At 61.7% G+C, this 12,359-nt stretch overlaps 2 protein-coding genes across 3 annotated transcripts; one reads left to right on the top strand and one right to left on the bottom strand.

The window, feature by feature from the left end:
* The first annotated feature begins 1,886 nt into the window (after positions 1-1,886).
* On the top strand, positions 1,887-6,676 carry GMPPA (GDP-mannose pyrophosphorylase A). Its single transcript, XM_030952318.1, has 12 exons — positions 1,887-2,019; positions 2,088-2,185; positions 2,272-2,375; positions 2,765-2,957; positions 3,125-3,184; positions 3,326-3,456; positions 4,189-4,323; positions 4,513-4,610; positions 4,732-4,778; positions 4,876-4,968; positions 5,053-5,221; positions 5,310-6,676. The coding sequence occupies exons 1-12, from the start codon at positions 1,977-1,979 to the stop codon at positions 5,408-5,410; spliced, it is 1,272 nt and encodes a 423-aa protein (XP_030808178.1). The 5' UTR covers positions 1,887-1,976; the 3' UTR covers positions 5,411-6,676.
* A 705-nt stretch (positions 6,677-7,381) lies between these two features.
* Positions 7,382-12,359, bottom strand: LOC115905721 (rac GTPase-activating protein 1-like). 2 transcript variants are annotated; one of them, XM_030952348.1, is made up of 16 exons: positions 12,113-12,359; positions 11,786-11,988; positions 11,566-11,702; positions 11,294-11,372; positions 11,053-11,106; positions 10,348-10,425; positions 9,882-10,002; positions 9,467-9,657; positions 9,096-9,257; positions 8,857-8,952; positions 8,584-8,785; positions 8,403-8,508; positions 8,123-8,255; positions 7,946-8,048; positions 7,721-7,838; positions 7,382-7,647 (listed from the first exon to the last, which is right to left on the bottom strand). In XM_030952348.1, the coding sequence occupies exons 1-16, from the start codon at positions 12,195-12,197 to the stop codon at positions 7,596-7,598; spliced, it is 1,920 nt and encodes a 639-aa protein (XP_030808208.1). In that variant the 5' UTR covers positions 12,198-12,359; the 3' UTR covers positions 7,382-7,595. The 2 variants fall into 2 exon arrangements, with proteins under 2 accessions (XP_030808208.1, XP_030808209.1); XM_030952349.1 differs by having other exon boundaries at positions 9,467-9,627.

Genomic DNA, 12,359 nt, shown 5'->3' with positions numbered 1-12,359 from the left:
GAAGGTCGGGGGAAGAATGGGATGCAGGCAGAGGGGCAAGGGAAGCCCCCGGTGGGAGGGGAAGAGCTGCCAGCTTGCTAGCCAGTCCTGGCCACATGGGTCCCATCAGGCGTGTGCCTTACACTGCAGCCTGCAGCTGCCCCTGGCCACGGTGTGCCAGTCCTCGTGCTCCCCCTGGTTTGCACACCAGCACCAGAAGACTGAGGTTGCTCCAGCGGTTCCTGCAGAGAGGGGCTTGCTCACAAGCCCCTGTCAGCCAGCACAGCCCCAGTCCTTACAGCTGGGAGGGGGGGCTGCCAGCCCCCCACCTTCCGCTCCTCCCAGCCCTGGTCCTGGCAAGTGGGTTTGTGGCTCCAGGACCGATGCCGGTGCCTTCCCTGGGGCTGTCGGCTGCGCCCCATGCCAGGGTGGGGGACTGGCAGGCACCCCCTCTTTGCAGGGGGCACCCAGGTGCCATGCACACCTCCTGTGTCTGCTCAGGCCCACGCTGCTCATGCTCTGCCCACCCAGCTCCAGACCTTGCCCTGTACCCCAGTACCAGGCTGCCCGCCTGTCCCAGACCCCTCACCTGACCCCGAGGTGCCTTGTCCTGCCCTGTGCCCCCTCTTCAGCCCTCCTCGGCTGGTGGCACGATGCGGGGTGCCCTGAGCAGGGGGACAGGAACAGCGGCTGGGCACTCACCTTCCTCATGCTGCTGTAGTGATAGGGCTTTATTTATTGGTTTTGGGGAGAAGGCGTCTGCTCATTCCAGTCCCCATTCCTGTCCCCTCCTCTCTGCCAGGCTCTGGAGTTGCCAATGTCCCCATGGTTTGGAGCAAGCAACATGCCAGAGCAGCAATAAAGACCCTGAGCAGCCCCTCCAGTTTCAGTGCCTTCCTGGGAGGGAATTGCACGAGTGTGAAGTGCAGCCCCTGGTATCTCGGGAGGGTCCTTGCCGCGAAACCTAAGGACCCGAGTCCAGAAAGGATTCCATTGAGGCTGGGCTTCCATGTTGGAAACTTGGTGGAAAAAGAGAAGCTGTGAAGCACTGGGGCGAGCGCAACGGGGCTGATTCACATGGCCCTCACGTCATGGAGTGAAAATAAGGAGTGCCAAAGGGCCCGATGGTGGCTGGGACAGCGGGACAGAGGGGCAGGGCTCCTGCTGCGGGCATGGCAGGTGCCGCTGAGGGACCTGATGCCTGGCTATAAATATCCGCTACCCATAAGAGGCCGTACCGTGCCGGCAGGGACCGCTCCGGTTACAGCCCGCTGCCCCCCCAGCCCCTCGGTGCGGCGCCCGCCGCGGCGGCCAGGGCCACACGCGTACGGCCCGGTGCCTGCGGGCAGTCACACGCTCCCGCTCACACACACGTGGCTGCAGGCCTGTGTCCAAGGGCGTGTCAGGGCCCGTGGTGTCCCCGCACGGCGCGCCGAAGCGCTGGGGCACACACACAGCCACAGCACCTGCCCCGCACGCTCACGCTGCCCTGCAGAGAGGCACACGGCCACAGGCGCTCCCCGCATACCTGAATGGATCATCGCACAACGCACTGACTATGGCCCCCGCACTGACCATGGCCGCGCACTGACCATCGGCTCCACAGTGACCATGGCCGCGCACTGACCATGGCCCCCACACTGACCATGGCTCTCCACACTGACCACGGCCCCCCGCACTGACCATGGCCCCCACACTGACCATGGCCGCGCACTGACCATCACCCCCGCACTGACCAGGGCCCCCGCACTGACCATCACCCCCCGCACTGACCATCGCCCCCGCCCGGCCGCAGCCGCACCACAGCCCCCGGTGCCTCACAGCGAGCGCGGCCGCCCCCTGGCGGCGGGCGGGCGGCGACGCAGGGCCCGGCGCGGCGCTGACGTGTCCCAGCCACGTGTGCGGAAGTGGCGGCGGGGCCGGGCCGGGCTGCGGGGCTCGGTGGCGGAGCTGGGGCTCGGTGCGGAACCGCCGGAGCGGAGCGGAGCCGAGCCGCGATGCCGCTCAAGGCCGTCATCCTCATCGGGGGCCCGCAGAAGGGTAAGTGCGCCGGGCCCGCGGAGTGTCCCGCCGGCGCAGTACCCGGCCGACCCCGCTGTGCTCCGCAGGGACCCGGTTCCGGCCGCTGTCCTTCGAGGTGCCCAAGCCGCTGTTCCCCGTGGCCGGAGTGCCCATGGTGCAGCACCACATCGAGGCCTGCGCCAAGGTACGGATCCCGGGGGCTGGGGCCGTGGAGCCAGGGGAGAAGTGCCATTCCTTCCCTTTCTGATCCCTTCCTCCGTCCCTCCCCAGGTGCCCGGCATGAAGGAGATCCTGCTGATGGGTTTCTACCAGCCCAACGAGGCCCTCAGCCGCTTTCTCGTATCGGCGCAGCAGGAGTTCAAGGTTCCCATCAGGTGGGCAGGAGCTCTCTCAGCCCTGGGGCACCCACGGTGGCACAGCCTGGCTCAGCCCTCACCTGCCTGCCCCAGCCTGGCAGCCCGCAATCAGCACTCTGGCATTGGGCGGGTGGGCTCCGTCCCACCGTGGATGGGCACAGCCTGGTTCCCCCATCAGTTTCACCACCTTTCCTTTGCCTTGGCCCCTGCTCTGGATGGTTCCTGCTCCAGAGATGCCTCTCTAGCACAGCTCTAAGCTGCCTCAGCCTCCTTCTGTGCAATTCCTGCATGAAACCCATCACTGGATGGCAGGATTATGTCTCTCCAATCCTTCCCACCCCTCTGCTGGTTGGTGCCACTAGACACCTGCTTCCCTAAGCCCTCCCTTTTTCCTGCTTGGCTTGTAGGTATCTGCAGGAGTACGCGGCCCTGGGCACGGGTGGTGGCATCTATCACTTCCGAGACCAGATCCTTTCAGGTGGTGCTGAGGCCTTCTTTGTCCTCAACGCAGACGTGTGCTCAGAGTTCCCCTTACAGGAGATGCTGGAGTTTCGGCAGCAGCATGGGGACGTGCACAGCTTTGTCATTCTGGGTACCACAGTGAGTGGCAGTGCTGGGGAGCAGAAGAGCTGCAGTGCTCTGCCGTGGGCTTAGAAGCCAGCAGCTCCTGTGGTGGGTGGGTCCCAGACTCTGAGGTCTGGGTTTCATCTGCTCTGCCTCCCTGTGCCTCCTGCTCCACCGTTGCTAACACTGTCCTTGTTTCTTAGGCCAACAGGACACAGGCACTGAATTATGGCTGTATCGTGGCAAATGCAGGCACACAGGAGGTACTGGAGGGCCTTGGGGAGTGGAGCACCGTGTGGGCGGCAGGTGCTGTGTCACCTGCGTGGGTCTGTGGTGCCACAGAGGGTGTGGTGCTGGATGGAGGGGCTGCACCCTGGGATTCATGTCTCTTCCCTCGCCTCCAGGTTCAGCACTACGTGGAGAAGCCCAGCACATTTGTCAGTGAGATCATTAACTGTGGCATCTACCTCTTCACACCTGCAATCTTCCAGCACATTGGTGAAGTCTTCCAGAGGAACCAACAGGAGCTAGCACTGTGAGTGCCTCACTCTGCTCTGTGTCCCTCCCACCCCCCTGCTTCCTGGGGCTGCAGCAGCACGCTCATCCTCCATACTTTCTCTGTCTTTTCTCCTCCTCTGCCATCACTCACTTGTTTCCTGGTCCTGCACCAGCTGTCCTTACCTTGGGTAAGTCTCCCTCTGTGTCTGCACTTGCTGCTCTCTGGGCTGGATTGATCCTAGTGGTAATGCATGCTTTCCCTCCCTTCTCCAGGCTGCTGCTTCCTCTGCTCTGCTCCTGGTCAGCTTGAGACTTTTCCGCTCCCTTCCTCTCTTCCCACCCCATTCTCATTCAGCTCTGGACTAGAGGCTGAGCAAGCCTTTCACCTGGGAATGCTCTCCTCCCCTCTCCAGCTCTTTGCACCAGCCAGCCTGTCACCTCACCCCTCTGCCACCACCCAGTTAAAATCCAGCTGTGCAGGCTCTGGACTGGGGACAGGATCATACACCCACCTGGACTAGGTGGGGCTCTTGCACCATCAGCTTCTGGCTCAGAGCTTATTTTGGCTGTCCCTCTGCTGCTCTGGGGCTCAGTGGGGCTGTCCCAACCTAGCCTGTAGCTGGCCCTCTCCCTAATTTCGGGGAGAAGTGCATGGCTGTGTGGGAATCTGGGGCTGTCAGAGTCTCTGAATTTGGGGAGGGTAGGTCTACTGGGGTCCTTGGCTGAGACCATGGCTGGGGTGGGTGTCTAACAGGACTCTTGCTTCCAGAGAGGAAAGTTCCAATGGCTGGCAGCGTGCAGAAGTGATCCGGCTAGAGCAGGATGTTTTCACGGCCCTGGCTGGGAGTGGCAAACTCTACGTCTACAAAACTGATGGCTTCTGGAGCCAGATCAAATCAGCTGGGTAAGTGCTGGAGCTGCTGTAGCAGGAGCATCAAGTGATCTGTACCAGGGACGGGAGTGATCAGTATCACGGCTGGGAGTGCAGGGTGCTCAGAGCTGTGGGGATGGGTGGGCGGTGCTGATTTTGGATCCTCCTCTGCCCTGGCAGTGCCAGAGTGACAATAACAATCTTCTGCTTTTCCTCCTCCAGCTCTGCTATCTATGCCAGCCGCCTTTACCTGAACCAGTACAGCAAAAGCCACCCAGAGAGACTGGCCCAGAACAAACCTGGAGGCCCTGTCATCCGAGGTACCATTCTGACACACTAATGCTTTTGGGGCTGCCTAGGGAGGCAGTGGGACCTCCCTTTATCTGAGAGGCAGGTGCTCCTGTGGGCTGCTTCCCCTGAATCCACTGCCTTGTGTTGCAGGGAACGTGTACATCCACCCGACAGCCTCCATCGACAGCACTGCAGTGGTGAGCGCAGGCTGGGGGGGCCCTGGGGCTGGGACGTGCTCAGGGGTGCCAAGGGCACCACTGTGCTTGTCCTCATCACCTGCCTCTGTCCTCACAGCTGGGCCCCAACGTCTCCATTGGGGAGGGTGTGACGGTGGGCGCTGGTGTGCGCGTGCGAGAGTCCATCGTCCTGCACGGCGCCTCACTCCATGTAAGTGGGGTTTGCCTGAGGGAGTCGGTGCCGACCCCCACCCCATGCAGGGAGACAGCAGCATTTCCCTCTCCTTCACCCCAGGACCACACCTGTGTCCTGAATACCATTGTGGGCTGGGACAGCACGATTGGGCGCTGGGCACGGGTTGAGGGGACGCCCAGCGACCCCAACCCCAACGATCCCTACGCCAAGATCGACAGCGAGACCCTGTTCCGGGACGGGCGCCTCACGCCGTCCATCACAATCCTGGGTACGTTGCTGCTGTGTGGAAGCACCCTGGGCCTGCTCACCGAGGCAGCTGCTCCCCTCCAGCTAAAGCCTTTGCGTTCCCCTCCCAGGCTGCAGTGTCACCATCCCGGCTGAGGTCGTTATTCTCAACTCCATTGTCCTTCCTCACAAGGAGCTGAGCCGAAGCTACAAAAACCAGATTATCCTGTGAGTCGTGGGCAGCACCTGCCCCCTGCTCCCTGCTGTGCCCCACAACAAGAGCCTGCACCGAGGCCTCACATCCTGGGAGGTTCTCAGCATCCCCAGAGGGGTAGGTGCAGGCCAGGAGCCCTGCAAGTGCCTGACTACTGCTCCAGACAGACATTAAAGCTGATGAGCATCAGCCTTGCATGCTGCTTCTCTTGCAGCCCAGGGACCAGCCCTGGGCCAGGGTGAAAGCTCTGGGGACAGTACATGGCCCTGGTACAAGCCTGTGTGCATATGCAGGGAGCACTTCCTGCCTGCAGTGTCTTGGGTCCAACTGTGTGTGTTTCTCCACCGAAGGGCACTACCAGCACCACCTTGCCACTCCTCACCAGGCTATCCCTGCACTATTTGCTGTCTGCAACTCCCTGGAAGGTCTTGGCCCATCTCTAAGACCTGGGAGCTTTGAGTATGCCTGTCATGTGTAGGCAGCTCACCCCACAGGAACAGATTGAGGCTCTTGATTTCAGCATGATTGCAACAGCCTGAGCTGGGCTCCTGCCTACTGCTGGGAAAACAGCAGTGCCAGGCTGTCCTAAGGGTACTGGCACAAACACGAGGGCTGGGTCAGACTAGCGGCCTGCTGGCCCTGGAGGGAGCTGCAAGAACACCCCTTCCCCCAGTACCACCTCTGCCCCATGGGCTCAGTGCGTGCCAGGAGAGCTGCCAGCCCTACCAAGCCTGCTCTTGGCAGGCTGAGACCTGTGCCTGCTGCCTAGGCAGGGCTCAGAGTGAGGGCAGCAAGCCCCTGCTACCCTGGTGGGCCAACAGCCTCCTTCACACCAGCATGGCTGGAGCTTGGGGGGGCTCACTGCACATCTCCCTTGTCACCAGCCACATCCACTGGGCACCAGAGCAATCAGCTTACATGTGTGCAAGTAGCAGAGATTTAGCACCTCACTGCCTCAAAAACCTGATTTTATGGAAGGCAGTTTCCTCCTGAGCTTAGCATAGATTGTCTACAGTAATCAATGCTGTCCTTTATCCTTTTACCTCCCTGGTTTTGAACTCTGTGCTAAAGTCCTGCACTCTACCAAGGGCACCATCATGCCTCTCATTTTCAGCAAGGCACTATATTAGGTATTCTCCATCCATCCAGTACCATCCCAGTTTGATGGATTTGGAGTAAATCCTTGCTCCTAGCCCTGTGCCTTCCTGTGCCAGTTCTCCTGTGGTCCTGGGCAGGGATTAGCTGTTCCCTAGCTTTAAGCACATTAAACTTCTTCAGTTTTGCCTCTGCCTTGGATGTGTTAATTTCCTTGCCCTCTGGTGTACACTCCTGCGCTGGAGAAAACTGAGCCAAAGTACTTGCTTTCAGGATTGCACATGAATTTTCTCTCATGTGCCTCATCTGGTCTGGCTTTTAGCAGGGCCAAAGGTTTATTGGCTGCTTGATGTGGCAGAGGGGGAGTTCTTATCCCTGTTGTGTAATGCCTCTTTTCCCTAAACTCCCTCTGCACTGGTTGCCCCTTCTGCAGAGTTATCTGGGGGACAAGCCCTGCCTGGGACATTGCTCCATTACAGCATGATCCTGCTTCCCCCTCTTGGAGGGAAAGAGCTGTACAGCCCAGCCCTGCTTGGGCTTTGTGCACCTCTAGCACTGCCTGAGCTGGAGGGGAGGAAGGAGTTAAAGAGGCCTCCACCGAGGTGCCAGGAAGTCTGGAAACACTTTAAGGTTGTCCTGCCCTGAGCGGCAACAGCTCCAATTACTTGAGGCCAACATCTGGGCTCAAAGAGGGGCCTCCCACATCCAGGGCTCCAGAGCAGAAGAATAGGGCTTCAGCAGCGTGGGAGGGGGCTCTGCCTGCCCTCCCACAGCACAGGTTCTGTGGAGCATTGCTCAGCTCCTGTCCGCTGCACAGCCAGGCTCCAGTGAGCCCAACCCCTGGCAGCAGCAGGGCGGGACAGACAGCAGCCACAGCCAGGTGTGTTTTGCTGCAAACATTTAATACAAACCTGATTCAAAGTACAAGGACTAGTGTAGTGTCCCTGCCACCACAGCTGGCCAGAGCCAGCTCTGCTCCCCAGTCCCCAGGGAAGCAGAGCAGAGCTCTGAGCCCGGCACTGTCACCCCACAGGCAGCTGCCTGGTCCTGCAGTGTTTGCTCCTCCTCCAGTGCCAGCTCGGTGTCCCGAGGGAGCCACTGCTGCAGGCTACACAGGAGAAGGGAAGAACCGGCCCACCTTCCTCGGGGTTGGCCCCTGCCTGCGTGGGGAGAGATGAGTCAGGGGTACAAAGTGAGCTCCCCTGGGCCCCACCCACAGCCAACAGCACTCACGGGGCTCGGCTGGCCTTGCCCACGCAGCTCCTCAGGGTGCTGGGGAGGCAGCAGGTGCCAGCTGGGCTCAGCTGGCCTGACTCGGGCTCCGGAGAGCCAATGGGCTGGAAGAAGGGTCCTGCAGGACAGATTGGGGACAGCTATCTCACCCCAGCCATGGACAACCAAGACCTTTCAAGGAAGCCAAAGGCCATGTTGGGTGGGGGCTGGGGCTCCTGTGCTCACCACGTTCACCTCCCAGGGCTGGCACTGGCACCAGGTTCTCCTGCTCTGTCTCCACAAAGCCTCTCCAGAAGCTGGGTGGCAGTGAAAGGAGACGAGCCACCACCTGGGCAGAGAGAGGTGTAGGATGGGGACACTGGCAGTGCCCAGGGTGCATCCCACACCTCAGGGACCCCTCACCTTGCACTGCCGAGGCGTGTCCTCCATGATGGCGAGTGGTGTGGGGTTGGCTGAGCTGTATCCCACCAGTGTAGGGCCAAACACTCGGGACAGGTTGAGCACATCCATCTTGCAGTCAGGACTGTGTGACACCCTACAAGGGGGGACAGAGGGTGTGAGCATGCTGCCCAGCCCAGGCGCTCCTCATCCACAGCTTCCCTGCTCTAAGGCACAAAGCCCTAGGTGAGGGGCAGAGACATGGGGAGATGGGGACAGATCCATGCCAGGAAGAGGGACTCACCTGAGCAGGTGCAGCATGAGGAAGGCCAGGGTGTCCCTGTTGGCTGGGGGCAGTTTGCTCACCACATGGCGCAGGGCCGTGTCACTGGCAGCATCATCGGGGATGTCTGTAGCAGCGCCAGGGAGCAGTGTCAGGGGAGAAGCAGTCCCTTCCCCTCCCTCACCTTGGGACCCCCGCTCACCAGCAGCCTTCAGGAAGGCAGGGTGGAGGCTGAAGGTGACCAGTGGTTCCTTGAGTCCCCGCAGAAAATCCTTGAGCACCCCGCACACCACGTGGATGTCAGTCACACTGCTGAGGGCAGGCAGCGCTCCCCCGGCCCGCAGCAGCTTCCGCTTCCAGTCCCGCACCAGCTGCTCTGCACCTGGCACCCGGTACAGCCCTGTCTGGGGCACAGGGAAAAGGGCTCAGCCCCTGGGAACCACAGCACTGCCACCTTCACCATCCTGGCCCCTACCTCTGTCAAGCCTCGTTTCTCCACCTCGGTCACACACTGCACCACCAGCGTGGGCACCAGGGGCGGCGTGGAGGGCGCGAAGTCAGCCAGCACACCCTGGGGAGAGCAATGCCAACCTGTGCTGTGCCCACCAGCCAGCCCTGCAGCCAGGGTGGGAGAGGCTCAGTATCCTAGGGCCAGTAGCCCTGAAGCCTCGTGAGGACGTGGAGAGGCCCCCAAGCACTGCTGTGCCCCCTCACCTCCCGGGGCCAGGCGTGGTGGTGAGGCCTGGGTGTGCAGAGGCTGGGGCTCTGCTCCCGACACTTGGTGTGCAGCAGCAGCTGGCACTGGCAGCACTTGATGGCAGTCTTCCCAAAGCGGATGCGGGAACCACAGACACCACACGGCTCAGGGCGGATCACCTGGAAAGGGGGACAGGATCAGGGGCTCCCCTTCTTGCAGATACCCAGTAACACTCCTTTATTTTCCCCCAGCCAGGTCCCACTGTCTCCATCCATTTCCCCTGCAGGTGGAGCGAAGGGGCTGGGGAATAAAGGACAGCCTTGGCCCTGACCCCATAACTCTCTCCCCTGCCCACCTCCCCAGAGCAGAGAGAGGCTGGGTCACGCACCGTTTTGGAGGTGAACTTGTGCTGGACTGCTGGGAGACTCTGTGGGGGTGAGGGGAAGGGGGCTGGTGCTGGCTGTCCCACTGAGCTGCCCTCAGTGTGGCTCTCTTGCCCCGCAGCACGGCAACCCGCATCTTCACTGGTGCCCCAAACTGTGGTCAGCTCTGCAGAGGGAGGAGGCCGTGGAGGGAGACCTGAAAGGCAAGCCACTCCATCTACCAGCTAGGATGTGAGGAAGCTTCCCACCTCCCAGGGAGTCTCTCCATGACACAGTGGCATTTGGCATGTCCAGAGGGCCCCAGTACCTCCACAGCTGGGACAAGCATCCCCAACACATCCCCTCCCTCTCCTGTGACAGCAGCACCTTGAGGCTGGTCCCATACCACCCATCAAACCCCTCCTCAGCCCTTCCTGTGACCTGCACGTGCAGAGACACGATGTCCCTGGCGAGAGCGGCGTTGAGGCACCAGAACAGCAGGCAGGAGGTTGTCAGCAGGGCCTGGGACCTCAGCAGGAGGGGGCATAGAGGGGACACTCATCTGTCAAAATGGGAGGACAATAAGACATGTGACTGGAGCCCCACAGTTCTCCAACATCTCCCACAGGACCTCTGGTCCACCTGATCCCCATCCCTGTGCTCCTGCACAGCCAGGGATGCTGCCACCATGGGTACAGGGGGATGCAGGCTTCGGGGCAGCATAGGCAGGGATGCTGTCCCCACCGGGACCAAGGTGATACAGGCTGAAGGACACAGGCACCAGAGGAGACAGCTGAGCACTGTCCCCACAGCATCCACAGGGCTGAGGGCTGCAGCATTGCCTTCTGGCACTGGGAAAGCCCCTGCACCCCATCCCTGCCCAGGGCACGCTGGGGTCTCTACTCACGGCATTATGGGGCACCACAGAAGAACGGTGCCGCTTTGCCATCACCACAGGGCCAACCTGAGGGGCCAGGGACACACGCTGGAAACAGAAGACAGTGTGAAGAGCAGGCAGAGATGCTCCCCTCCCTGACATCTCCCCACTCCCCAGAGTACCCAAGCCAAGTGGCCTGAGCCCAACAAAAAGTCCCAGTCTCAGCCTACTCCCCAAGCACTGCCTGCCCCACAGCAGGCGTCGTGGGGACTGAGGCTTCCCCACCAGGTGAGAGCCAGCCCTGGGGCTGGGGGAAGCCAGGTCAGGCCTGCAATGCAGAGGTGCAAGCAGGCGGGGTGCAGGATGCCCGCACATGGTGATGAATTATTGAGGAGCCCAGCTGGGCGACGGTGGAGCGTAATGGAGTTTCTATTGATCGTGGGAGGTTTGCCGAGAGACGATGCTCCCAGCACAGCATCAATAAATTAAATTCCCTGCCAGGCTCCTTGCAGCCTCCTGTACTGGGATGGAGAAGTATCTGGGTGTCCTCACCTTGCATGGCACAGGGCCAGCACCCCAGCCTGGGATGCACACTGGGACCTGGGTGGGCAGAGGAACCCAAAGGCCACATTGAAGGAGTGTGATGAGAGCTGGGGGATCCTGACCCACACAGAGGCACAGACACCACCTCAACACCAGCCCCCAAAACTGCCACATCCCAGCATTTTCTCATACCTGCCTGTCCGGAGCTTTGCGCTTCAGGGTCCACGCCACCGTCATATCAACATCCTGAAAGGCAGCAGGGAGTCTGGGGCTGCACCAGGCCAGGGGCATCCCCAGCATTCATCTCCAGCTCTGATAGCAGCCTGCTCCTAACCATGGATATTCAAAGGAGCTGTGCCACTTCAGAAGTGGGGCAAGACGACCCCCTCACTATTGGGGTAAGCCCTGAGACTGACAGCCAAACACTTCTTACCACATCATCCTCAGTGCGGTCATAGCTGATATCCGAGTGGGACAGGAGGGACTGGCACGACTCATCCACTGCAGATGACCTGCAGAGTGAGCTCAGCTGGAGCAATTCCCCCTCAGCCAGCACCTACTCCTGTGGGAACCCACAGCTGATGCCTCTGCTGAGCCCAGGCACCTCCTTGCTCAGCCAGCCCCTCAAGCCCAGCAGCGATGAAGGGGAGAGGGACACAGCTGACCCCAGGGCTGCCCGGGGGGTTGGGGTGAGGAGCTGCTCACCTCCTGATGGGTGCCGAGGCTGCCCCAAGGCGCCGGCCAGCCAGGGCACTGAGAACAGAGCACTGCTCCCTGCTCAGTGCCTCACTGCCCCATGGTTCCCGCATCAGCAACTCAAGGACCAGCTGAAGTTTTCGCTCCTGCAAGTGAAACGGGGTGGTGGTGAGCAGGCTGAGGGCCCCGCAGCCAGCCCCACAGGGTACCCCTGCGGCCAGCCCCCGACCTGCTTCTCCAGCTCAGCCTCTGCCCGGTGCCGCTTCTTCATCTCCACCTCCACCTGGTTTCGGGCGTGTTTGAGCTTCACCTCCAGCGCTGCCCGCTCGGCCTCCACACGGGCCAGCTGCTCACGGGCACGACGCCCATCCTGCTCCAGCCGGCAGCATCTCTGGCGCGTCGCCTCAAAGCACCGAGCGATCCGGATGCAGTCTGGGCACAACAGCGGCGGGTGGTCAGCCGGGACGGGGGGCCAGCCCCCAGCTTCCCCAGACCACGCCGGCGGCAGAGACGAGGGTGCCGGTGTGCCCCGGGCCGAAGGGTTACACACACCCACCTTCCTCCACGCTGCCGCCGAGCTCCAGGAGCTGCAGCCCCTGCTCCAGCCGGGCCAGGAGCCGCCCGCAACGCTGCCGCAGCATCCCGCCGCCCGGGACGGGACGGGGTCGGGGTCCCGCAGCCAGACACCCCCTCTCCACGTCTCCACCCGCAGCTCCTGCCCCACGCTTTCCGCCGGGATACTCCGTGGGGCCTCGGGACGGCGCAGGCGAGGGGGCGAGGGGCCCTCCCGGCCGGCCTATGTG

Source organism: Camarhynchus parvulus, chromosome 7 (genome assembly GCF_901933205.1).
Source record: "Camarhynchus parvulus chromosome 7, STF_HiC, whole genome shotgun sequence".
NCBI classification, from domain to species: domain Eukaryota; kingdom Metazoa; phylum Chordata; class Aves; order Passeriformes; family Thraupidae; genus Camarhynchus; species Camarhynchus parvulus.
This window is presented reverse-complemented; position numbering and strand designations above follow the sequence as displayed.